Source organism: Larimichthys crocea, chromosome XXIII (assembly GCF_000972845.2).
Source record: "Larimichthys crocea isolate SSNF chromosome XXIII, L_crocea_2.0, whole genome shotgun sequence".
NCBI classification, from domain to species: domain Eukaryota; kingdom Metazoa; phylum Chordata; class Actinopteri; family Sciaenidae; genus Larimichthys; species Larimichthys crocea.
The window spans coordinates 12,611,608-12,638,152 of NC_040033.1; the positions used below are offsets into that span (position 1 = coordinate 12,611,608).

General features: G+C 39.5%; 1 protein-coding gene across 4 annotated transcripts in view; it reads left to right on the forward strand.

Annotated features, from left to right (window-relative positions):
* The first annotated feature begins 8,250 nt into the window (after window positions 1–8,250).
* Window positions 8,251–26,545, forward strand: part of myripb (myosin VIIA and Rab interacting protein b) — a 108,277-nt gene continuing 89,982 nt past the window's right edge. For 2 of the 4 annotated variants that reach the window (XM_019274542.2, XM_027274402.1), the window contains exons 1-2: window positions 11,204–11,887; window positions 20,497–20,702. In XM_019274542.2, coding sequence (XP_019130087.1) covers window positions 20,593–20,702 — 110 coding nt within the window. In that variant the 5' untranslated portion in view covers window positions 11,204–11,887; window positions 20,497–20,592. Of the gene's footprint in view, window positions 8,407–11,203; window positions 11,888–20,496; window positions 20,703–26,545 lie in introns of those variants that run through there. The other 2 variants (XM_027274401.1, XM_019274543.2) reach the window with 2 other exon arrangements.

Genomic DNA, 26,545 nt, shown 5'->3' on the forward strand with positions numbered 1-26,545 from the left:
GGTGAGAGGAAACTTGCGTTGTCAGACCTCTGTACATAACAAATGAAAAATTGGTGGTTTGGTTCTTGTAATGTCTTGAAGAAATGCGGTGAATTTGTCTGCTGGCTCAGTGGAGATGAAATTCTGAACTTCTGCTGTTTATACGGTTCTGCACTGATCCAAACACTTGAGAAAGTCTTTGAGAATTACAGTAATGACTCCTCTATGGACTTCACAGTGGAATATACAGCAGACATCCATACTGTCAATCCATCTTAAAGTTTACAACTCAGTACTGTGGTACTGTACCACTGTATCGACAGTGAAAAGGGAATAAATGTTTTGGACCTGACCTGGTGTGTAGGTGACATGAATGAGTGCTACTCTCAGATTTAAACCCAAACGTTGTTAGCATTTTGATTAACAAGAATTTCTTATCTTTATCAAGTCATAGCTCCACATATAAACAATATTGTCTGACCTGAAGGGTTTATAAGGGGTGTGGTACGAAGACTATCCTCAGTCAAAGTTCAAAAAATGATACAGATGCCATCTGACTGGAGTTCTCTCAAGAGACAGTATCCAAAAAAAAGTGTCCAAATTCCCTGATTTCTATTAAAGTGTATTATATTCACATAAAAGGTGGGGCTGGCTACCACCAAAATAATGTATTTTAACATTGATAAACTACTTATGATCGGTTGGGAAAGAAAAAATTGAAAAATAGAAAGAAACCTTGTGTTTTGAGTTAATTTTCTCTTATTCTACAGTATGTTTTAGATTATCTGTAAAGCACGTGGGTTTTTATACCTCTGTGGGAGTTTATATGGCCTTTGAAACAGAGCATACTGTAAATAATGCATCTTTTGATGGGGAAAGTTGTAGATGAATAGGCAGCTTGTCTGAAGGTGTATTACAATATGGAAAGAGTGAGTAGGAGTGAGAGAGACGAGAATGAAGTCTTCAAGCCTCAGGCTCTGGGTCACAGAGGAATTGTCTCCGGCTGCGATTTAAACATGCACCGCTGTGAAAATTGTGGAAATTAAAGTTTAATTTCCGGTCCAAGTCGAGCACATATACCACTTTCCTGTCCTCTAGCATATTAGTAAAAGATGTTGCTTTTTATTCAACAAACTTGAACAAGATTGTGAAAGTGACTGTAATGTCTCTGATTTCCCAGTGACTCACAGTTTGACTAAGGACAATGAAAAATGGTTATTCATCTTCATTCCTGGCTCCCTGATTTTTTTCTGAGATATGTTCGACACTGTGTAGCAACCGTTGTTGCAAACTTCTCCCTGGAGGTTCAACGAGACCATTGGCTAGACAGCGGGCTAATGATGTGAATTGATGGAGGGGATGTTTAGTCAGGATACAAGTAGAGAGTAGAGAGTAAAAAAATAACCTCAAAATAGCGAAACACTGCTTTATTTGGCAGCCAATCCAAAATGGACTCAAGTCTACAAGTGGACATGTCATGACAGCCACTGACCAAACAATTTATTTTCTTTCTGAGAATCACAGTGTGAGCTTTAGTTTAACAAAACATCAGATGACTTCTTGTAAGTCATGTCGAAATCAAGTTACCAAGGTTACAAGTTTACATTAACCACTCACAAACCACAATGTGGCCATGTAAAAAGACTGTAATCACAGTAAGGGAGTTATTTCATACTCCAAATCCCTGTTATCCACTCTACACTTTCAAGTAAGTTTTTAATGCATTTCAGGGAGTTAACTGTAAAAGACTGCTATGCAAAACCACTCTCAGTATTTGCCACTCCTGCCTCCCTGTGGGAAGTCATTCATCAGCGTCTCTGCTTTGAGCTGTCAATGTGCCCGAGGATGATGCTCTACAGCTAGCAGCTGCTGACCTTGTCAAAAAGGGAAAAAAGCACCTTTTTTTCCCCACAGCACACTGTGTGCTCTGACCAGAGATGAGAAGACAGGTAATTTGTGACACATAAATACTTCTAGAAATGTGTTTGTGTCTGTGTGTGAGGGCAAGCAACAAAGCTGTTTCGCAGTATGATGAGAAATGAGAGAAAACAGGAAATGTAACTTCGGAAACAACATCTGGATTACGAGACATGACTCATAAAGTAATGGATGTTTTGGATTATGTAATTGAAACATCGACTCTGGCTGCCCCATTTGTTAAAGGGTTGGTTCACCCAAATTACAGAGAGACATTTTCTCATGTAACTCTAATGGTATCTATTTAGATAATTTTGGTTTTATTTGCCCCAGTTTTGAGATATCTGTCTCTGAAGATAACTCCACCCCCAATACTATGGAGGTGAATGGAATTTTGTTTGTCGGACTGAAAGCATGTACAAAGTTCAACAGGATCATGTGTTTCCAGAAACATTGCCCCTATTACTGTGTAATCAACAAACCTCACCGTGAACCATTTGTCATAAGGGCTATTTCTTTGGCAGAAATTAGGCTGGTGAAAGTAGGCTAGTTCATGAAAACTATTGATATAATGGGACTAGTGGTCCCAGTGGTTGTCATCATTTATGCGATTGTCTCGTGCCTGACCAAGGAGGGAGGAACAAGAAAAATCTTTGCCACTCGGCTTAGAGATCTAGTTGGTCTGATGAAAAACAATCGTAGTAACATGCCGTTTTTTTGGCAGTAACGATAACGGTGTTATAATGATGGGAAAAGTAATCAATTAGATTACTCGTTACTGAAAAAAGTAACGCCGTTATTTATAGCACTGTTATTCCCTTCACTGGTCAGCAATGAAACCACTTAGAATCCACTAAATCCTACACATTGTACTTTGTGCTTAGAAAGCAAAGTGAATTTCTGCCTTGCAAATGTGACCTGAACCCTAAACAGCCAATGTACAAACAGTATGTTAGCTATGAGCTGCCTGAGCTGGCACCAGTGTGCTCGTGTGTGTTTAGCTCAGCCTCTGTCTGAACCAAGCAGCAACCTCCATGGCTTTGAGATGAAGATAACCAGAGCCACCACAAAGAGCTTCACAATGGCTCTTCAGAAACCTATGAGTGACATCATGGATACTATGTCCATGTTTTATAATGTCTGTGGTCTGAACTCTAGTTGTCTCTGTTATTTCCCTCAGCTATCACTGCTTTTTCATCTGTGTACATTTCAGAAGTACTTTCATAAAGTTAAAACTGTTCCAACTCAGCAGTTTGTGCTACCACAGGCAAATTTGCTTTTAATTTTCTCTGAACAAGAAAGAGAAACTAAAAATCTATTTTTAATTTGGAGAAAGCCGAGTATTCTCTCCCACATCACATATAAAGGGATTGTGTTGGGTCACTGAGTAATCTTGCTGTAAAGGAAAACTTCAGCTACCCTTTATATCTGTACATATGTATTTGTATGTATAAATACAAGCACACATTTGTATATGAGTACTAAAACAAATAATAGCCAATGTAAGTGTATTTGCTTCGCCACTGAAGGGCACATAATATGTTTCCAGATAGCATGACAGTCAATTATTTTCCTCGTGAATCAAGGTGAAATTTGTCCTGGCAAACCCAAACACAGTTCAATTATGTCTCTGTGTGATTGCATGCATATATTGTATGTGTGTGTCACAGATAAAGAAAAAAACTCCCGTGTGTAGGAAGAGTGAGGCATGAACAGTGTGTGTAGATGATAACAAGCTGAGAAATAAGAAACTGATACTCATGCCTCCTCCTTCTGCTCTGTACAACTGGACAGGCTCATAGGTCTGAGTGCAAATCAATACTCCTCTACAGCACATTGCCCTCTTCTTCTTTCTATGTGGCTGCTTTGGTAACAGCTTCATGAAAGGTGCAAAGGAGTGAAAGCAGCGAAGCTTTCAATCCTCTCATGTGGAAACAGTGGAGGAAGCCAAGGACGAGGCTGAAGAAAAACAGTACGGCTGTGCTGCAATTTGTGTGTTTGTCATTGTCTGGCCTCTTACATTTCACTTTCCATTTATGTGTCCTTGGCTGCTTGAACATTAGCATACTCGCATTGAAGAGAAGTCATTTTGATTCAAATTGAATCTTATATCATCAGTTACCAATTGTATTTGTGTTTTAATCTCACCTCTGTATCCTAATGCCCTACACTGAATATACAACCCATATCAGTGAAAATGGTACTCTGTAATCACAGGCCTGATTTTCCCACACCAAACAAATAAAATATTCAAAATGCAGTCTTTTACAGATCGCTATGACTTATCAATTAAGACATCAAAGCTCACTGGAAGAGAAAACATTCAGTCTGTAGATAATCCATTAAATCTCAAGTCACTGTGAACACATTTCAGAGCTGGGGGCTGTGAACTGAGTCGACATGTATACACAAATATCTTAGGTGGTTTTAAAATTGTGGTGATTTCACTCCATAAAACCCACAGGCCAGGAACATGTTGATGTTGAAACATTAATCTGTAATAACAAAAGGGCACACTGCTGAAATGATGTTTCTCGAAGGGCTTTGAATAAACATTTTTCGAGGTTTTGACAAGTGTGATTACATATAAATGTAAATGGTTTGCTTTCCAGTTACGAAATCTGTTGATAGAGATATAATCCAGACACACTATTTTCACAATATTGATCATCAGTGTGTTTCTCTTGTTCTAGGTGAAGAAAATGGCTGCCAAATTCATGTAGCCTCTGTGGACCACAGGATAAGTGTAAAGAAATTGTTGTGACAGTCATTCCCAAGCTTTTTAAAAACATAGCTTAATAGCGCTTAAGAGTGATTTTTTTTTCTCATACCCACCCCTGCACACATGAAAAGCATGCACATGATGCCTTTTCAACTAAAAAAAATGATTTAGTTATAAGAGTTAAACTAACTAAACAAATAATAGTGATGTATCTCAGCAACCTTCACTGATGTATTTGACCCAGCACTGCCTGTATGCAGGTTGTCATTCAGGTCATGTTAATGGGACGTCTTTTGGTACCATTGCAATTTTGATAGCTCTCCAATATGATTCTTAAACGAGATGATCTTTGGTCATCTCAGGTTCAGTCATCTTCATTCATCCTTTCTGTAAACTCTTAAATGGTAACTTCTTATTTCTTCTGTTTTGGTATGCTTTAAAACAACTGATATAAATAAATCTTGCACATTTTGCCCTTCACTCCACTCTGGGAACCACTGCTTGAAAAGCATATGGGAATTTAAGAAAATTTGAATAGGAACAAAAGTAAATCACAACAATTCATTGGAGAACAACTTCCATGATCTAACTGGTGTAAGAACCTCCTGGATTATGAAGCTCTTAATGGATAAGTTCAAGTCAAGTCTATGAGCAGCACCATACATGATCATACTATAAGTGATATCGTACTGTCTCTTTATGGAGACAATGATATAAAGTGCCAATTAAACCCAACTTGTCAAGTTATTATCATAGCACACAGACCACTGCACATTCAGCCAGAATACTAAACAGGATATCATAGAGAGTGTCAGTCGTAGTATGGGTCATGCCCTCTCACTATCTCTCATTTATATCTCATCCTCTCTCCGCTCTGGTTACCATGGCAGCAAGGAGTTGGATTCAAACAATGCCACTGAGGGTTGAAGCCTTTGACGAGAAGAGAGAGCTGACCATATCTGTATTTGGGTGAGACAAGATGTGGACAGACTCAGTCTAACGTGTCTGTACTGCTCTCTCCAGCTGCAGCCATACATTCATTATTACATACATGTCATAAGCAGAGTACAGCTTTGTCTATTTTATTGGGAGAGAGCGGATCCATTAAGATGTGGAATTAACTCATATGACTGTGGAGAGCCCACTAACAGACCTTTTGTCATATTTTTGTCTGCATACTGAAAACTTAAATCTAAACTTATTATTATCTATAAATATTAAGGCCCTTGTTAATCCGGGACGAATCAACTCACTGCCCAGAGTGGGAGAGCAATAGTGATATCAGAATTATTCATTCATATTGATTATCCATATATAAAAATATTATGTAGAAACATTCACGTATAAATAAAGACAACTATCTGCTATTAAACTTATTTTGTAAAAGGTTTATAAGCATTATACATTTATTTTCTGGCAGCTTGGGGGCAGCAGAAGCTGTTTAATACACATAACTTTGATATATCAACACCTGCCAGATATGGAGCAACATACACATTCATTTACACAGCAATGTTGTTTGTGGTATCATTAAACCGGTGCTAGTATGCTCTGGGCTAACTGAGCATTTGTGAAAAATGGAGGTTATGTATCCTTGGACTAGAAGATAAAATAATTTCGAGCTATTCCATCCAAATATTTGCACAGATATGCAGGTGCAGTCATGGGCTGCTGAAATGATCATAGTCTGGGCTGAAGTTCTTATTTAACAAGTGTTGCTAAATCTCAAACCTTTTACTCAAATATCTTACAGAGCTGGGTGGCTAGCAACGAAAACACCTCTTTTGTAAACAGCTGCGGCTAAACTTGGCTGGAGAGAAGTATTGGCAAGCAAACTGGGAAGTGGAGTGGCTGGCAAATTTACTCTCATTCATCCACATTTGTGAAATAAACACAGGAAAGGAGGGGGGTTAGCAGGCTTCTGTGCTGTGTGACTAATCTAGTCTGGAAGGAGACTGACCAGACAGTCAATATGTTGTGGTTTCTAAACACTGAAAGGGAAAAGAATTAGTTAGAAGCTATTGGAGGCTAAAAGGAAAGCTTAAAGTATATAGCTTTATGTTGTAATATCATCCATACTATTAGAAATTTTAATCCTTGAAATATCTGACCTTCTGTTGTCCACCCTTTTCACTTTCCATGACCTGACCTGCCATGTTCATTGCATTTTCGTCACTTGTTTGTGCTCAAATGCAAATCAGTGTTAATGAACATCTGCTCTGGAGATGTTTTGCACCTCCCGAGCAGACTGGCTCCATCCAATACTAACAACCTCAGCGGTGTGTTGCGTATCCAGGAGGTAAAGGAGTTGTCTTCTGTTATGACTGTGATTTTCCTCAACTGCTGCTTTAACTCATTACTCAGCCCAGAGGACAATCAGCTCCTGTTTATTAGCAGTAACAGAGGAAATGGCTTCATGACTCGCTTCCGCTGCTGAAGCCCTATCCATCCTGGAGATTTCTGAAAATACATTTATCAAAGGTTTAAAAAGACAGAAAACAAATCTGTACATCAAATGTTAAAAAATATAAAATGTGAAACCAGCTTCTTTCCCCCTCGCTCTCTATGAAAGGAAATACCTTTTCTTCCTCTTACTAAACACTGTGCCAGCACAATGCATGGGGTGACTCACTGTGTTTGTTTGGTATTTGTGATGCTTTGTTTCCAACACTGGAATGGCCACTTATGGGCAATTAGTCATGCTGAGTAGGCAGAGGCTTCACCTCCACCTCGTCGCTGACAAACACAAGAAAATGTATGTTTAAATGGAATAAGCTGAGTGACTGTGGGCTGAACAATCTGACAGTAGGGAGGGAGGGGATATGTTGTTCATCTTGGCGTCAGTAGATAGACAGCAAAGGACTTAAAACACATGTTATTGTGTGACTAAAAGCAGGAGCTTTAATCCAAAATCAATACTCCATCTTCATCCAGGGGTCTGTGGTAACTCAGGCTTTTAATACTTTGATAGCAGCTATGACAAATCACATATTTTACCAGTTGTTTTCCACTGTATGGGAAATCATGGAAAATGCTCATTGGGCCTGTTAACATCTGTTTTATAGCCATTTGCAGCTTACAAGGTAATCATACATAATTCTTCTCAAGAGAGGTCAGTCTTTCCCTGCTGTTGGAAATTATGTTTTTTGTCTTAACACATGCATGTGAACATATTCTCAAATTACAGTAGATATTTATGCACCGTAAAACATTCACACATGGTTAAATGTAAAAAGATGTTTCAAAGGTCACGCTCTTGAATCTACTTGAGTCTTAAATTAAAGGTGAATTCTGTAACTTTCCACATGTTGCCTTCTAGGGCAGCAAGAGGGAAGTGAAATTATGTTTGAACTTTGGGCTGGATTATGTGAATGAAGTGGCCCGTGAAAATAACTAAATCTGCCAATTTAGTCACCCAAAGGGCAAGAATCACCCAAAGACAATATGTAATTGTACAATAGATTACCAAAAGTCACAAAGGATGCAATGTTAGCGTAAGGTAAAAGAAGGCATGAATGACAGCATCATATTTATTCTACTAATGTGGACAATCCTGTTGGACGTTGGCAAATAATTTGTGAAAGAGCTCACACGTCTACTATCACAGAGGAAGTGGTCCGGCCTAAAAAAGCTTCCCCTTGAGGATCACAGGAAGAAGAAAAGTCAACAGGAGCAGGATATAAGACACTGTTACCAGGCAGGGTTATGTAGGTCAATATAGATCATGGATCACTGAAGAGTGACCAGTGAATGCTGAGTGTAGCAGGTGCAAAAGCCTGTCCTCTTAGGTAAGTGCATCTGATACGTGCTGATACTTCCCTCAACACTGAGACATCACTGTGTTTGTATTCTAGGTATATGATCTCTAAACATATTCAGAGTCACACTGACAGGTCTGATCCATTTTTTGGTACAGTAGGATAAAAAGAAAGTCTCTGACTGATTTAACATGTTGATATCAGAATCAGTGCAAATGCTTATTTCTCCTGTAAGTTCACCACTTTTTGCAACACATCACGCAAGAAATCTGTATGAGAAAATGAAAATATTCAGACACTATCATAAATAACCATTTGTTTAGTAAATATCTGTATTGATCCCCTAAATCACCACATTTTGGACAGGAGCCCCAAAATATGTTATTTTTACAGCACAATTATAGTTTGCAGGATGTCAGTTAGCTTCTCACTTTTCAAAAAAACATATGCCAACTTTCAGGCATATTTTAGAGGTTGGGTTGTTTTTGGTCACTATAACAAAATCGTAGATTTCATCTTTTAGTATGTTTAATTATGAATTGATAGAGCAGCTGAGTGGCAGGTTTTACTTCGGAGGCCCCCTGGTGGTTGAGGTTTACTTTTACCGTGTCATTACTTCATCCAGTGGGCACACATTTGAGTGATTGGTGTTGTCTGCCTGTATGAAGTTACAGTAATAGAGCAAATTGTTACATGTTTCCCAGACATAACATCCATGGATCAACTTATCCTGGCTGCTAACGTACAGTTATGATTCATTGATCATTTATATGGGGTTCTGAAGGCTGACATTTGGTTGAAGGACGAGATCATATAGTGTGCAGTGAAGCCCTCAGAGAAAAGCGACCTCAAATGCCAACTTTCAGACCGTGGAGCTATAATCTGTCTCCAAACATACAACAATACTGAATGTCACAGCAGACAATAAACACGTGTGCGCACACAAGAACACTGTAACACCAGCATGTGACATGGATAGAAGGGCCAGCATGCTTTGCTCTCCTTAGTTACTCTACATAATTCGCTTTAGCAATCATAACTCCCCTGGCAGGCTTTGATGACTCCCCTGCTCGCAAAATCTATCACACATTGTTGGTACATGTTAAAGCATGCCACGCTGACCTGCTGATTGCATTTTCACATAGCTTGCTGCTACTGAGGACGACTGCATAAATATTCCCTCTGTTCCCACCTGCAAGCTTGACAGGATTATTAAAGGGGTGCAAATGCACATAGTCTCTTGTAACAAGCTACACCCCCCCAGGCTGAAATGTTAACTATACCTACTGTATGCAGCCTTTAAGAAATATAAAAACGCTTAGTGAATAAGCCACAAATGTACCATGCTTTTATCACCTTATTTTTTCAGATGTAAATGCAAGGTCATGCTGCAAGTGAGTGTAATGCGTGAACACCAGTATATCTGTAGCATGAAGCCTGTAATACGCTTTACTCAAACCTAAATGTGACCCGCAGTTGCCTTAAGATTGCAGAAATGTGCTTGTGACCAGAGGATTGCTGACGTAAAACCTTACAATGACCCTCTCACTGTACACAAGAGCTACTTAGTGACCTAGATTAAGACACTGGGATTGTACTGGGAGTGGCCGTACCCAGTAAAGTTGCTCCTCTTTCCATCCTGTCATGGTGACATCTGCTCTTTTCTGCCTCTAGTTCACCTGATGCATTGTAAAACTGTCACTTTTGACATATATAATGTCTCCTCTACCTTGCTTTTATGGACATGTCACACCAGCAGCCCGTGCGACTGTATTTCAATCTGACTGTTCCCCCTGCTCCAGCTAAATCTTGCCAACAAGGCAAGAAAACATTCGGTTTAAGTGGCCAGACATTATGCTATTTAAATCTCCGAGCAATGAGTGGTGAACCATGATAATCACCCTTGTTTTAAAATGCACCACTGAACATCCGCTATGCAGTCATATTTGCTCAAGTTAAAGATTTGAAGAATCGGTTTAGAAAGTGACTGGAGTTTAGAAATGCATAAAAGAAGAATCTTGACCTCGCCATGTAGCATTTAAAGAGGAGATGATGAAGGTTAACAGGGAAGCGAGAGAACTATAGACAGGTACAAATGATGATGAAAGATCTATATGTCAATCTATACTGTGTATGAATTACACAGCCTGTGTTTGAATGTACCTCCATGTCCAATTATGTGCTCTCTGGGCTGGATTATTTGCTGTTTCTGTGTACATTTGAATCAAACACCTGAGATTACAGATACTGCAGCAGCAGCATTGTGATTGGTTCTGTACGTACTGCATGTAGATCAAAGGTGTGACTGTGTGTGAAGCACACAGGTTCCCAGCACAACAGTCCATAGTGAGTCATGGAGGTGTTTTCGTAGGTGAAAACAAGGCCTTAATGTGTAGAATATATATACGAGCAGCTTCTCTGACAGTATCTCTTGTAAAATGCAGCCTTAATGGGTCTAAATAAAGCAGCCCAGCTTGATTTATAATCTCTAAAAAGTAGCATATTATTATTACAATGTTAAGTCTGCTTTTTATCTTGCTAAAAAATGGCCTTGTTGAGCAAGTACCACAACCCAGATTTTTACAGTGCTGTCAGCATTTTTTTTTTTCCCAGAAGGCTGTGCACTAATAAAGAGAACAAACAGGAAGGTTTTGTCCTCAGCTCTGAAACTCTGCCAGACCACAACTCAGGAAGACTTGAGGCACTTAAGTGATCCTGCAAAATACAGTTAGGACAGATAGATAGATAGATAGATAGATAGATAGATAGATAGATAGATAGATATCAAATATTAATATGAGGGGTTTAGTGTGTATGCACAGTATACTTATTTGCTTATGTAATTCATTGTACGTGGGTTGGATGTTTTCATCTCTCTCTGAGGTTAATTGCCCTGTGACTAGCTTTGTGAATGGAGCAGCCAGCCAACACACTGCCTCCTCCTCCTCCTCCTCCTCCTCCTCCTTCAGGAGCAGCAGTGCCAAATTGGAGCGCAAGATGCCCAGGTGCCAGCATAATAAAAAAAAAAAAAATGGGATGAGATATCAGATCAGCCAAGCACAGAAAAAGACTCAACTATCTCTGATTACCAACCTGCAAGCTTTTACAGCTCCATCCCGACGCTCGCTCTGTGTCACCATGAATACAGGAAGACTCAAGGTTGGGTGCCAATCCCTCACCTCGCTCGCCGTGCGCCCTCCCTGCCTACCTCCCTCCTCCTCCTCCTCCTCCTTCTCCTTCCTCCCTCTGTGTAATACAAACCTCGTGATCGCCCATTCAGCGGTGCCTGCGTCTGCTGCTTTGGGGGCGAAATAATAAGACGACTCACCGAGGGGCAGGCAAGCCAAAAAAAAAAAAAAAAAAAAAAAGTATCTAGGAGGCAGACAGGTGTCGCGGAAGTTTACACTTGCAGAGGCGCATCCCTCCGCGTCTTTTTTTTTTCTGTGGTCAGTATCTGGGATAACGTGAAAGAGACTGTAACTGGCGGTCATCGGGCACCCACTGATCCTGTGTAAGTGATTCTCCACATCAACTCACTGCAAATAGGTGAATGTTAGCAGGAGGATTCATGAAACATGAGCCTCGGTGGCAGGTGTCTTGCTTTGGATGTGTGTGTGTGTGTGTGTGTGTGTCAGACGCTCGCTGCATGCTTGCATACCTTTAAATATGATAATGCACGTTTCTGCGAAAAGATCTGTGATCACCTCTAAACTGTCGTTTGCTGCAAGCTGCCCGATTCACTGGCAACGCGCACACACACACACATAGGTGCTAAAGCTGACACGGATTTCGCACAAATGTTCACATCACAGTCAGTCAGTCAGCCAGCCAGGCAGCCAATGTGGCCGGATGAATGACATGGATAGGTGCTGCTGGGTTTCAAATGAGGAAAGTGCGGCATTTTTTTTGCGGGGATGTGAGGTGGATGTAATCAGGTGGATTTGCCTCATCTCCAGAGTGCTGAAATGAAAACTAAGCTGCATGAGGTGTAGAACGTGACTCATCTTTTTTTTGTCTATAGGGATACTATTAAAATAAAAATAAAGTCATGTTTTGCATTTAAACAAATGAAAGCTGGAAACCTTTATTTGGGTGTGCAGATGGGTTTATTTCTGCCACCTGTTGACAATAATACCAGGTCATCTTTGGAAGCTTTTTTTAGGGAGACACCAGGAATACATTCACCCACATACTGGATGAATCAGTCTGCTAGTCTGAGCGATTCATTCAAAGAAAGATTGATATTGCGAAGACAGGATTACAACCCATTCTTAGAGTTTGTGCCACAGCCGTTCTCATCACTTTGTCACGTGCACACTGACTCAGAGGAAGATTCAATTAGCATCTGTTTTGATTCTAACACTTCAGGTCAAAATGTGTTCGCATGTATGTGTGTGCGTGTGTGTTCACAGATCAGCTGCAGCATTCTCACCTTGCCAGCCTCCTCCCTTGCTCTGCATACTGTAGAGTGGTAATTGGCCAGGTAGTGATGGATGTGACACCACAGGTCGATGTCAAACAGTGACAAATGATCAAGGGCTCTTCCTCATACTAAACCACTGGTTGATGATTTGAATGTATCCGCCTGTTAGACGTGTGTGCGTTTACAGGAAGTGAGAGTCTTGATTTGGTGTGTCATTTTTCTGGCATAACCTAAGCTTTTTTTTAAGGTGGTGGTGGCAGTATACTTATCCACGGTCCCAAAAAAGTGGTTGGATGCAGTTTTCCACAAATATTGGCAGATATGTTAGTCTTGGAAGGATCTGCAGACGTAAAACAGTTTAAGCCTTCCAGTTTCTGTTTCTGTCTCAAGATATTGTTACTTTCTGAAGAAATGCCATGGCACTTTTTCATTGCTGGTTTGTAGTTATACATATTACTAGGAAAATATCAAACAAAACAGCAGTATAACAGACCATTTTCACAGGTGACATTTTGACTTGGCATAGCAGGAAAAGCACAGATGTTACAAATAAAATAACTACTATAACTAATAACCAAAGATCTGATCTATAATGTTCACATGAACAAAACATGTCTTTCATGAAAAAAAGCCCAAATGTCAGGAGTAGAAACGATAAACGGAAGATAACTTGACTCACAAACATTCAGTGTTTGGATTCACATGGGACACTTGGTGCCAACACCTGGATATGTAGTTGCCATTTTCAAAGGATATTACATTTCAAGTACTCTGTGACATAATCCTAATCACCTTTTAAACTCTCTCTCTGTGTTTTAGTGTGTATTAAAGTCAGGAAAGTTCCCATCCACAGTATCACTGATCGTTGATGCAACAGACTTTTTCAAGACTTTTTTTGTCCGTACCTTTCCTCCTATCTACTGTAACTGGTGAGGAGGGTTTTACCTCATAAAAAACTGATGTCAATGTTGATATTGCTATTGGCCATCGTTCTGCATATTATGCAGATTTCTTTAAAGCAATTCCATCAACCGCTCTAACTCATTTGGAGATGCTTATGGCGTTTGTAACCACTTACACCGCTCTTCCCTTAAGGATGTTAAGTATGAATGAATTCTTGGTTGATTGGTGTTCTCATAAATTCATAACTGCTGACAGGGCCAGTTCACACTATGTGCTGTGCTTTTTACTTTATAGCTAGTCAAATGGTGGAGCAGAAGGAGGAATAGAGATTTTAAGCTGACATGCAATATAAGCCCTTGCCTAAAAGCTAAATTACAGTCCTGTAATTCACTATTCTTGTTGCTCTCCTCTCTTGATGTCACTTTGACAGATACTGGTCATATCCTGGTCTGCAAAAACACCTTGAACGCCTATGTTTCTGCTGTCACGTGGTCATAGGAAGACAAATGACCAGCAAGACGAAGAAAGGCCATGGGTTTGAAGCAAGTTAAAGCGAGATGTTCTTGCATATTTTCCAGCACAGTGTGGGACAGTCTCTAGCACATATTTCCCAATCATAAACGCACCACACACATACAATCATACTACCCACTATGAATAGCTGTTAATGCAGATCTGCAAAGTCAGTTCACTGTATTCACTCTCAGTCCAAATAGTCAATTCAGTCAAGTCGTTCTCAATCTCCTTCCCTCTGGCTGTGACGAAACGCTGATCCAATGGAGAGTGTCTAAAACAAGCAGTTCATTTAGCGCCTGGCTGCACCTGCCCTTTTAGTGCTCCAACAGGGCCTTGTCCTCAACTCGCCCATCCTCTGCAGACTCTCTGAGGTGGTAGACGGCAGCAGAGCCAAGTGCTTTGCCGCACTGTGTAGGATGTGGTGTTTGTATTTGGTTTAGTATCAGTGTGTACACCTTTTCATTGAAGATGGGAAAAGGCAGGTTCCTGTTCATGTTCCTGAGAGATGCATGACTATGACCTATTTTCCCTCTAAAGCCATACTCTCTCTGTGTGTCAGTCTGAACGTATTGCTCTTGTAAGCTGACAGCATGGCACTGGTTCACTTTATTGTAGTGTCAATCAAAATGTGACAGTAGTCAACAAATATCTATTTTTATATTGTGCAACAAGTGTTGGTTGTGTGTTTGAACTCTTCAAGGCTAATTCACATAAGAATTCACATAAGGTTACACCTGATAAAATAAAAAGCTGCAAAAGAGCATTTTACAAGACTTCCTGTCATGTGGCTGATTGGTACCAAGCTGAAGTTCCTATAATCTTTTTAAGTACAATGCTAATGTTCAGTTCTAGTACAGGAAATATTGTCCTGTATATGTAGGGACGTGGAAAAGTAAGAGTATGGAGATTTGGGTGGAGGTTGGCCTGTAGTGCTTCTAACTTTCATGCAGACCAGAGACCTGAGATCACCTCCCATCACAGACGGAACTCCCATCTCTCCCTAAACTTTTTGTTGCCACACCTTTATTTACCACACCTTATCCATATGTATTCACCACAGCCACAATCTTTCCTGAAGCATAAATATGCTGTTCTTGCCATAAGTAGATATTGCAGAAAGCGAGAATCTTAAAAATGTTGAAAATGTGTTTTTCAACATCTAATGGATAAATTGTACGTGCTCAGACAAGCACACATTTTGCATGTAAAAAATGCGGAGCTTCACAGTCTATTGAGTCAAGTTATTGGTCGCATTTAAATCTGTGAGTTTTACATCCAGTCACAGTAATGATGTTAACAAATAAATCAGAGAAGCAATGAAGTGATATTCTCCCAGTTGTGGTCCTCTTTGTCTGAGACCAAGACAAGGCTGTTGATTCCGAGATAAGACTTAATGTCATCTCAAGATCAGTCTTGAGTAATACAACACTGGCACACATATGGTTAAATTGTACTGAGAAGTAATGATCCATAGTGTCGCTTCTGTAGTGGAAACAAGATTGCTGCTTCTGCGGCTCAGATTAGGGCTGTTAGGGAATCTTGTTCTTCACAATCTAATAGCTGTTCTTAAGAAAGACCCCTTGAAAGGTGTACAGCTCACTTTAACATCAGCTTACCAAGATGGTGTTCAGTTTAGCCGACAACCTGTCTGACAAAATTGGTCGGGCATTGAACCACAGAGACGGTCTTGAATCAGTGTCACTAAAGGAGGGTTTTTCTGATGGAATAGCCTACACCCTTTCCCATTGTGCACAGAACGATAACTCATCTTTGCTTTTATTGAGTGTGTGTTTGTGTTGCTGCAGGGTGGTGACACTGCTCCGTAGATTTAAGACATAATGTGCACATATTTGTGTGTATGTTGTGTTTGTCTCATTGAAAATTGTCACAAGTGAAAATGGTTTGGCTGTGTGTACAGTTGCTACCCTCAACTATGTGCGTCACTAAAGCTTCAGAGGCAGACACTCTCAGAGACATAAATGATGCTCCATCCCTGTCCTTGACACCACTCACTATAAAAAGAAGGCCTGAATAATTGCCTTCCCTTGTGGCTATACAATAATGGCCATACAGTAATGGTGCATTAATCTCCTCTATACATTAGGTCACTAGCAGGAACTGAAGACAAATACATTAGATCAGCCAGCTGCAGTTGGTGTTGTTGATTTTCCAGCTGCTAATTTTAGACGTATAAAGAGCTGAGAAGTTGTGAATGTTCTTTGCAAAACATGAAAGTTTGCAGTGCGGTGCTGTGAAAACGTAGTCAGCCACTTTTAATTTCTCAGCATTTCTGCAGAGTTTAAACTCCAAAACTGGGGTAGATATTGTTGTGCATTCCAGTCCGAAATAAAGAATCCGAGGGAAGAATTTAAGATCCATGATAAATGCCTCCATTACTTCTATGAATGTCACAGTTGTGGTATACAGGTATACACAAAATGTCTTAGTCATTGTAAGATTGGTACAATGGAATTAGTACAATTTGGATTGTTAGGTGTCATATTGAGTTATATTAAGACAATAGTTTCTTTAAAGGCTTCAGGTAATATGTGTGTGTTAACATGGTGTTCATCACTAACCAGACTAAACAATAATTTGGGTAAAATGGCCTATGATGAAAATTATTTCAAGTAATAGCTCAATATTTGGGGATATATGCTTTTTTGTTTTGTTGGAGTTAGATGACAAGATCAATACCACTCTCACACTTGTCTTGTAAATGTATTTAGCTTAGCTTATCATACACATTTGATACAGGTGGAAAGAGCTAGCTAGTCACTGGTGTGGTATCTATTACCTTACCATTAAATGAAGGCACCTTCTTGCTTATACTACAAGTCCATCCATTTTATGTAACTGCTTATCCTTATCAGGGTTGCATGGGGCTGGAGCCTATCCCAGCCGGGCGAGAGGCGGGGTACGCCCTGTTCAGGTCAGCAGTTCATCGCATGGCTGACCCATAGAGACAAACAAACATGTCTTTGGACTGTGGGAGGAAGAAAGAGTATCTGGAGAGAATATCTTACAAATTAAAATGTAAAAATCAACCACATTTTTGGTAACATCTTGTTCCTACTATTACTTTAAATTGCTCCTAGGTCCCACAAATGAGTACTCTCAAATTCAAACTTTGCAGAATCTAAGAAAATTACTTGTGTGTTTTCACCACACCGTACCTTCAAGTTCGTTTATAGTCAAGTTAGATTTTACTGATTATTCTCCTAAGGAGAATGTGAGGAATTATTGAGGATATTTTGCTAACAGCAACCCTCAAACTATCTCACCAGCAATGTTAGATTGTGGATGGATGGGAGATGTCTTTATGGTGCAGGGGACATTGCACATCTTTCTGTAGTGAATGTGTGTCTTTATGGCACATTAACCATTAGGGGTGTAGCAACATGAATAATATAGCCCATTGACTGTGACATGTACGATCAGTCAGTATGTGTGAGTGTGTATTTTGAAATTTTGTGCCTAAAATGTGATTTCTGTCAGGCTGGCTATCCTTTCCAGCGAGGTCGAGGACAAGGTCTTGTATCACACTGGTTGAATGAGGAGCGTTTGTGAATGCCATTGTGGCAGTCTGTATTTACACTGTGTGATAATAGACGTCTGAGATTTTACAGCTTTTTCCACTGTAGCTCAGAGTGTGACAAAAGTGCTTTCTCACATTTTATGTGTGATTGAGTTTGTGTGTTTACATTTGCCCTTGTGGTTTCATAAATTCCTGCTTATACAAATGACTCATAAAAGCATCTGAGTGAGATATCTTGTAAGGATGAAACTAAATGGAAAAATAATGCTTTCCTTGAAGTTTTTCATCGAAATCACAGCCATGCTTCAATTTTAGACAAATAAACTAAAGTTTATCTTATTGTGTAGAAGCTCCAGGGCATCCTGCGGTGATTGATAACATTCAAATGTGACTTTGGAATAAATGAATCTCCCTGTAACACATATTGCGTACAATCAGAACAGAAGATAAAACATGACTTCTTGTTGTACATAAGCATAAATTACTATCTTTTTTTGAAAGGTCAGCAACCTTCTGTCTTGAGACAGGTCCTGAGCTGAACTGGAGGAATGAGTGATATGCTGAGCAAGAGGAGAGACGCTCTGTCGATGAAGCTATTGGCCCAATAATAGAACGGACATAATTGTCTGGCCTTCTGAGTCATCGTTGCTCTCCACACTGGCAGTACTCTCCTATCTTGTTTAGACACTGCAGTTAATGGACCTTCTCCTTCTGTCCATCTCCCCATCTGTCTCTGCATCTCATCCTTTGTCATCCCCCTGTTTTTATTTTTATGGGCCTGCCCTTGATCTTGGCTCTCCCATCATCTTTTCTTTCCTTCTTTGCTTATGTCCGTCTCACCCCTCAAATAACAGATGTCAGGCCTCTTTTAAAATCAGCTCATTCACAAACAGGTCTCTAACCTTTAAATGTGAATCCATTTTATCTACATTTTATTTACAGTGCAGCCCAAAGATCCACAATACCTCACAAGATTTTGCTAATCTGCTGTTTGTAAGAATATCTTGTTTGGATAAGATAAACATGCTAAACAAACCTCCCAGTTACATGATTCTGTACAGAAATAAGACATCAGTTATCCTGTAATTACAGCATTTGTTTTTGTTGACAGTCGGCAGACTCTTCACAGCTTCCTGCCTGATTTGCTTTTTGTTGTATTAAAAAGATGAGATCTCATCACGCAGATGGAAAATAGATAGAAATGTGCATGTAACTACATTGGTCCAATGAAACAATGGCCACACATCATGCAGATGTCTTTTTATCTTATCCCTTTCTCTCTTGTCAGCAGACACAGTGAAAACTGTAAATGAGAAACAGTGAGAAAATAAATTACATAAAAAAGGCTCAAAACATTGTGTAATGTTAACATAAGAGAAAGCTACCATATGCGCCTCTTGGATCCCATACAGAATTAAGGTTATTGTGGGGCCATCGGTCATAACTCTTTGGACGTTGAACTGATCTAGTCAGTTTACACTTACTGCATTAGAACAGATAAAACATTACAAAAGAGCTCTAAATATCTAATCAAACTATTTTATAGTGGTACATTTTGATCCATTTCCTATCCGTGTGTATCAACCTATTTATTATATTTTTAATGACTTTATGAACTCAGATGACCTTGTATTGCATAACAGAAACATAATGTAAAGGACAAGTCTGTGATCTGGAGAGCTGCTGACGCTTTAATGTCTAAAAACAAAGAAAAGTTTGGTTGCTGCCTGTAGTGATTTTGTTAATTGTTGGTTAATTTTGAATCAAAATTTGATGAACACAAACCACAATTCCCTGTCCACAATTTGTGTTTGTTACATATACATATAATGTTCATTAATAATAGTCAAATTCCTTGATCTTTGTTTCTAATAGTCAGGTTTCACTTATACACAATATGTATATTTATTGCACATTTCTCTCGTAAATCCCATCTGCGCTGTGTTTATGTCTCCTTTTCTGAGTTGGAGAATTTTCTCCGCAAAACTGACACAAATAGTTTGACCACAGCAAATCCAGCGGAAGTCTCTGTTAACATGTTTCATGCTAGTATTTGCGTGATCCTCTCTTAAATGCATATTTAACGAGGAAAGAACTCCAGCGTGGTACGTCTGTTTAATACACAACCAGGCGCAAAAACCTCAGTAAGTCTGTCCCTGAATGTATTTGTATTGTGTTTTAAAGATGATGGTTACTGTTTCATGGCATAAAAATAAGCAAAATATTATAAATAGCTCCAGTATTTTGGTTACATTTTATTTCTTCCAAGGGCTAGTTAAGTATCAAATTAGTGATGACCTGAAACAGTAAAAATAATTTTTTTCCAGCCACTACACTCTGGTCCAGAGTCCACGCTGCAGACAAGCAACTGGCGCCACTATGTTTTGTTCACAAGTCATAAAAGCTGCAGTGTTATTTGCATGGTGAGATTGTGCCTATTCAGTGGACCAACATGGTGAATCTCTGCATGCTGTGGCGTCAGAAGTTTGGAAAAACTTTCTCATCCAACAGTTATCTTTATTTTTATTCACCATTGTAGATTATATTTGATGATTACATCAAACAAGCAACTATTCAATAACGCACATCAATTTAAGTGAAACAAGGGGAACAACATTATGTTCTTTTTCTTCAAAAGTAGCCGCCTTTTGCACACACATTTTCTTCGTCAGCTTTGTGAGGTAGTGAATTGATTCCACAAACACATTTTTAATTCCTCCTCACTTTGTTTTCCCTCCAGGGTTGTCCCAGCCTCGCCCGCCAGAGCAGCATTGCCCGTGCCTCTCCTCATCCTCCCCTTCTGGACCAGCAGCTCAGCGTGGCAAGGCTAGGAACAATGGGCCGGAAGCTTGACCTGTCGGGCCTGACAGACGACGAGGCGGAGCACGTCTTGAAAGTGGTTCAGCGGGACATGAAGCTGCGAAAGAAGGAGGAGGAGAGGCTGAGGTGAGATAGGATTCCCCTGCCAGCACCCTTTCTGGTATTTTTACACATTTGAGGCGACACAGGGTGATTTGAGAGGAGCTGATAAGGAGAGACGACTCCCGCCTGTGAGCAGAAATGACCAGATATAGTGGTGACAGCTGGCATAGCTGACACTTACCACGTATAGGAAATATCTAGGGTTCAAATCCCCCTGTGTCATCTTCCATTGCATTACTTAAAGCTCCAGTGTATAACAATTTGGCAGGTCTTTTGACAGAATATGGCAGAAATAGAATATAATACTATGTTTTCATTAGTGTATATCCACAAGAATATAAGAATCGTTATGTTTTTGGTACTTTAAAATTAGCCTTAGAGAATGGGTCCTCTTCCACAGGGGCTGCCATGTTTCTAAAGTAGCCTAAAATAGACAACCACTGGCTTTAGATAGGGCCTTTTCGCTTTTTTTTTTGCAGCTATCAAAGCTTCTCCTACACGTCTGGAAGGGGAAGGATATGGCGAGTGGTATTCAGTTGGTTTTAACCTGCAACTTCACCACTAGGTGTCACCGCTGGATCTCTAATAAAGAAAAAAAGCTATCGGAGTTGCACTGGCATAATTGATTATTTGCTAAAAAAACACACAAAAAAACACCCCCAAATGCAATTGTCCAATCATAGGACAGCAACCATAACATTACATAACAAGTTTGCATTTGTGTAAAATCTATGAACTGATGACAAATATCATCTGGTAAATCAGAGGTTGAAGCTTAGCCAATGATCAGTTGCAGATTTTAGGCTCCAAAAATAACAGAAAACACTTCACAGTGAATGTGATCCATATTTTGGTAAACTACGTCAGCTTTACTTACTGATGAGTCATTTAATCAATTTCCATTGATTGATTTGGCCAACAGACAGCCCTCCAGATAAGTGTTTATCTTGCTACGTCATTCATGTTAGTAAGCCCAGCAATAATTATCATCCAATGTGACATCTGATCGAAAAATGGCAGCATGCAGCTGCTCATGCTTTGTTTTCAGCTGTAGTTCTTTCTTTACAGGATTTCTCTCAGTATGGTTTATCTAGGCATTGCCAGGAGCTGTAAGGAGGAAGATGCTTGTCTTGTATTTTCTGCTTGCGGGCTGGCAGGTCTGTGGGGGTCAGTCGGTCTGGGCCTCAAGGCTCTGCTCCGATGTCACAGCCTCTTACTTATGTGACAAGTGCTGGCCCTCTTCCTCCTCACCTCCTGTCCTTGTCTCCCTGTGACAGCCTGCAGTCAGAGCGGGATTCAGTTTGGTTGTGACAGGCTTCCATGGAGGTTTGGCCATCAAATATGTGGTTAAATCAGTGTGTCTGCTTTTGTGTTGTTGACTACATGGGGAAGTTTTAGTATTAAAACTCCAATGTATCCATGTCATAACAAAATCCAAAATATGTTTTAAGTGTGGTTGTACCCTATCATTTCTTCAACACAAATATGCTCCTTTGACTACCTACCAGGCCGCGGCATCAGTTATTTTGTGGTGGGGATTTGATGTCTTTCTTGAGATTTGAATGGTGATCCTTGTGGTGTTTGTGTTCTTGAGTGGATGCCATAAGTGATTATGCTGCTTTACTTAAAGCACTAAACATCTTAGCTGCACTCAGAGGAGCATAGCAAAAGTTGCTTGACAAACCAGAAAGCAGCCGTTGGCCTGCACAGCTTGAAACTCATATTATTTTCCCAGAATCCGTTTCAAAGCAAAGATGTATTCCCAAATTACTCGGCTGTAAAATGTTCTCCCATCAAGCTGTCATGAATGATCAAAAAGAATTTATTGCTCTCAGTTTGTTTATTGCTGCTGTTTACTACAGAAATATGAGCGGATTAATGTTGATGTAGTAGCAGGTAGATATTTATGAGGCAACAGTTGTGCATGAAAGCAATCAGCCTCTGTGTTTTTAGCCCTATTGACTTGTTAGATGTTTTAAAAGCAAAGTTACCAAAGCAGTTATTAACCAAATTAGCTTGTTTCAGCTCAACTGCTGATGTGTTACACAGTCACACATCTGCCATGCAGATTTACTGTTTGTTTCTTCACTACCTCCCTGTAATTTACTCACAGCGATGGAAAAAAGTAATCAGGTCAAATGTTATGCCTCCAATGTGGCACTGGAGCACAAGTACACAAGTATTCTTGTCAAAATATTCACTCAAATTATTGTACCTCCCTGAAGCGATTGAAATTATGGTACCTGTACCGCGCTCAAGTGGTTCATTAAACTTTTTTTAAATGAAATAAATCAATTTAAAAAGATATTGTACTTTCAAAATATCTTATAATGTACTACAATAACCATGAGATCACTGGCATATAATTCCATTTTCTGTAATATTTTTATTCACCATCAGCCTGCTATGTACTGTAGTCACTTTTATGCATGTAGTGTACATGTACATCCATGAGTCATTACGAGCTAAAATGTGATGAAATTTTAGGAATAGAAATGCGGAGAGATGAGAGATGATCCCTTTTCATCTTTTTGTTAGGAAAAAGCTGCCTCCTGAATAAACTGTCGGCTGAATGCAGCCGCCCTCTCTGTTGTAAGGGTGGTTCTTGGAGTTCCTAATATTTTACGAGGTGGTACGAGAAGTAAAGGTTTGAGAAACACTGTTCATTAAGTATCCTATAATAAACCCCTTATTAAACAGTATGTTCTGTATTATATACGCTGCATTAATGTGCGAGGAGCATTTTAATAGGAGCTGATTAACATTGTAGTTTGAACAGTGCATCTTTTTATCTCAGCTGTCAAAGTGAAGTAGTAAAAAGTGAAAAATTATATAGTTAATTAAATGTTATGTTGCTAATCAATTAACAGGAAATTATTTGGCAACAATTTTGCCAATTAAATAATTTTAAGTCATGTTTTAGTCATTTTTTAAGCAAAAAATGTACCTGCTCCAGCTTCTCAAATCTGAATAGTTGCAGGTTTTCTTAGTCAAACAAAACCTTGGATTCAGGTATTTTTCTTTCTTTTTTTTACATTTTAGAGACCAAAGTTTGTGTTTAACAATGAGTTGGCAGAATAATCAATGATGAAAATACAGGTGCAGCCCTTCTTTCCATTCTGTTCACTATTAAATACTGTCATTTTAAGAACAAGGACACGTCCATGGTCATTCTCGGTCCCTGGTTACCTTCCCTGGTGTTTGGCTGTCTTCTAAATTATGTTTTGCCTCCATCATTTTATTCTGCTTTATTTTATTAAAGGAAGGTTGCCTGTGCATTGGCCCTTTGTGTACTTCTGTTTCATACAATGCAGCTAGTTAAAAGAGATCAAAATAGCATTTTATACCTCTCAGTGTTGCCGCAACCGGTCAGATTACAGTAGAAGACAGAAAATCCTGCCTTTCATGTGAAAATGTTTCACAGTTTACAGTATGCGAATAACAATATGAAAGCTTGCTTACAGCAGATGGTGGCTGAGTGTTTCAGTGGATAGCTCTCTCTCCTGTGGGGTTTTCTCTTCCATGCATGGCTGACATTTGTTTTTCTTCTTTGAATGAAGTCAGCGCTGCACAGTTGTAAATTACCCCGTTGAAGGATTCATGGCATAGTTTATAAGCCTCAGCTGGCACTTTAAATGTTCCATTTTAATTTTCCCCCGTGCTGAATAATACGAAATGTTGAAACACTTAACTAGTATTACCTTCTCTCTCATAAATACTGAAGTGTAATAAATATGTAAATAAAATGATACAGTAAGTCTTTATTTAGGGGCAATCTACACTGTTTTAAGTAAAGTTTTAATGTGGGTAACTGCAGCTAGTTTACGATGTCTCGTGTTCATGCTTTTTTCACTGCATGGGGGACTTTCTATTATTATCTTGCCTGTTTATTATTTTACGCTTTTACAAGGAATAAAATAAAATATGGACTCTGAAAGATCCTTATATCATTCCACGAGAACAAGAAAATACAGATTTAAATGTGTTTTTAGTGTGTTTTTAGTAACCGTTCTTTTCCAGAATCTGATTTCCCAAGTATAAATTTTGTCTTATTTGTCCTCACAATAAGGAGACAGTACAGTATCACGGGGTACGTACACAGCAGGGTGCGTGTCTGAGGTTGCTAAAGCTATATCTGATTTATCTGGGGCCATTAGTGATGAGATTTATAATGTTGTGGAAGTATAACAGTGTATTCTTTGCTTTATTATAAATGCTACCCCTGGGTCTCTTAGTTTGACATTTTATTATCACTTCTATGCTGATGACATGCTGCTGCACTTCACTATCAATAGGAGTCCGGAACATAAATTACTGCCTGGCTTCTATTATTTCTTAAATTAAATGAAGATAAAAACGGAGGGTTCTATTATTGGCACTGTTACAGAAGCATTCAAAAGACTGCAGCAGGGACCTTAAACCTATAATTTAAAATGGTACAATAAGAACAAACATTAGTGCCACCCACATCAGCCAGTGAAAATGCTCTGTGTGTGTGTGTGGGTATGCAGGGCCTTTAATAAAATGATCCTTGCTGCTGGTTCACAATGCTTCAGCGGCACATGCAGCACATTCCCAGTGTTGGCCCCATTAAGATACCTTACAAAGTTTTTGACCAGCAGTAGCACTGTGAAGAGAACATTTTTCCTGTTGTGTTAGTATCCTGTGCATGTGGTTGGTGGCAGTAAATGTAGCAATGCGCAAACAAGAGGAAGGAAAAAGACTGCCAACATGTACATAAACAATGTCGATTTCTAGGTTTCTACCACAATTCTGCGCTGCACGTTTTATGAGGAAGGAAATGCATTTAGCATGTTTATTAGGCCTCAAACATGCACACGATGCATTTCCATGAGAAACGGTGGCAGTAAACATAAATCTGTTTGGTTACGAAGCAGTAATTTACAGAGTACCTATAACTGTCAGTGGACTTTAGAAGTACCTCTAGAATTATGGTAATTTTCTGTCAGACAAATAACATGGTAAATCCCCTGAGGACATTTTTAGGCCATATTTACACTTGAAGCATCTTATTTCTGCGACCCAATGTCTAGTGGATGTCCCGTGAGCTTGGCTTGGAACGATAGGATGCTGTTTCTGTGCTGTCTCTGGAAAACCTTTTTACCTTTAGTTCATTAGTTTTTACAGTTGGCTGTCTCGCCTGTGTTGTCTTTATGGATCTGTTCTCTTTTCTTTGTTTTGATATGTTTTTGCTAATGGCTTTAACCATGATGTGACGTTTTTTTTTGGTTTGTTTTTTGAAATAGTGCCATGAAAATACACTAACTTCCACCATTCACCCTGGTTGCTCTGCTGCTAAAGAGCAGGAGTGCGACTCTGCCAATTAGAGAGGGTGAGCAGCTCAACCTCTGGTCTCCAACATCGCAGTGGCCATCCAGCTGGAGAGGCTCATTATGGATCAGCAGGAAACTCAGGGGAGCACAGACTTAACAAACAGCACAAGCACTCCCATGGGAGTCAGAATGAGAAATGATTATAGATAGAAATAGCTATCCACCACTGCGTCTGTGTGAGTGGTGAGAAGATGGCTGGAACTCCAGCTATGGCTGTCTCTTTAGAGGTAATTTGCTGTCATTGTTAGGAAGAATCCACTTTGCACGTGTGTCTGGCAAATCCTTGTATGGATAGGCCAATTACTGTACCTGTAATGCTTACTCTGAAACTCATTTCAGTTGCAGCTGTGGCAAGTTTATCCTTCCTATTGAAATGGTCTGCATTACTTTGGCTTCTTTGTGAATGTTGAATATGGGCAAAAATTATTTTGAAAGCTGAACAATACTCTGTGAATAAGTCTCAATTATTTGTGAAGTTGTGGGACGATGCACTCCCGAGTCATTCTCTCTCCA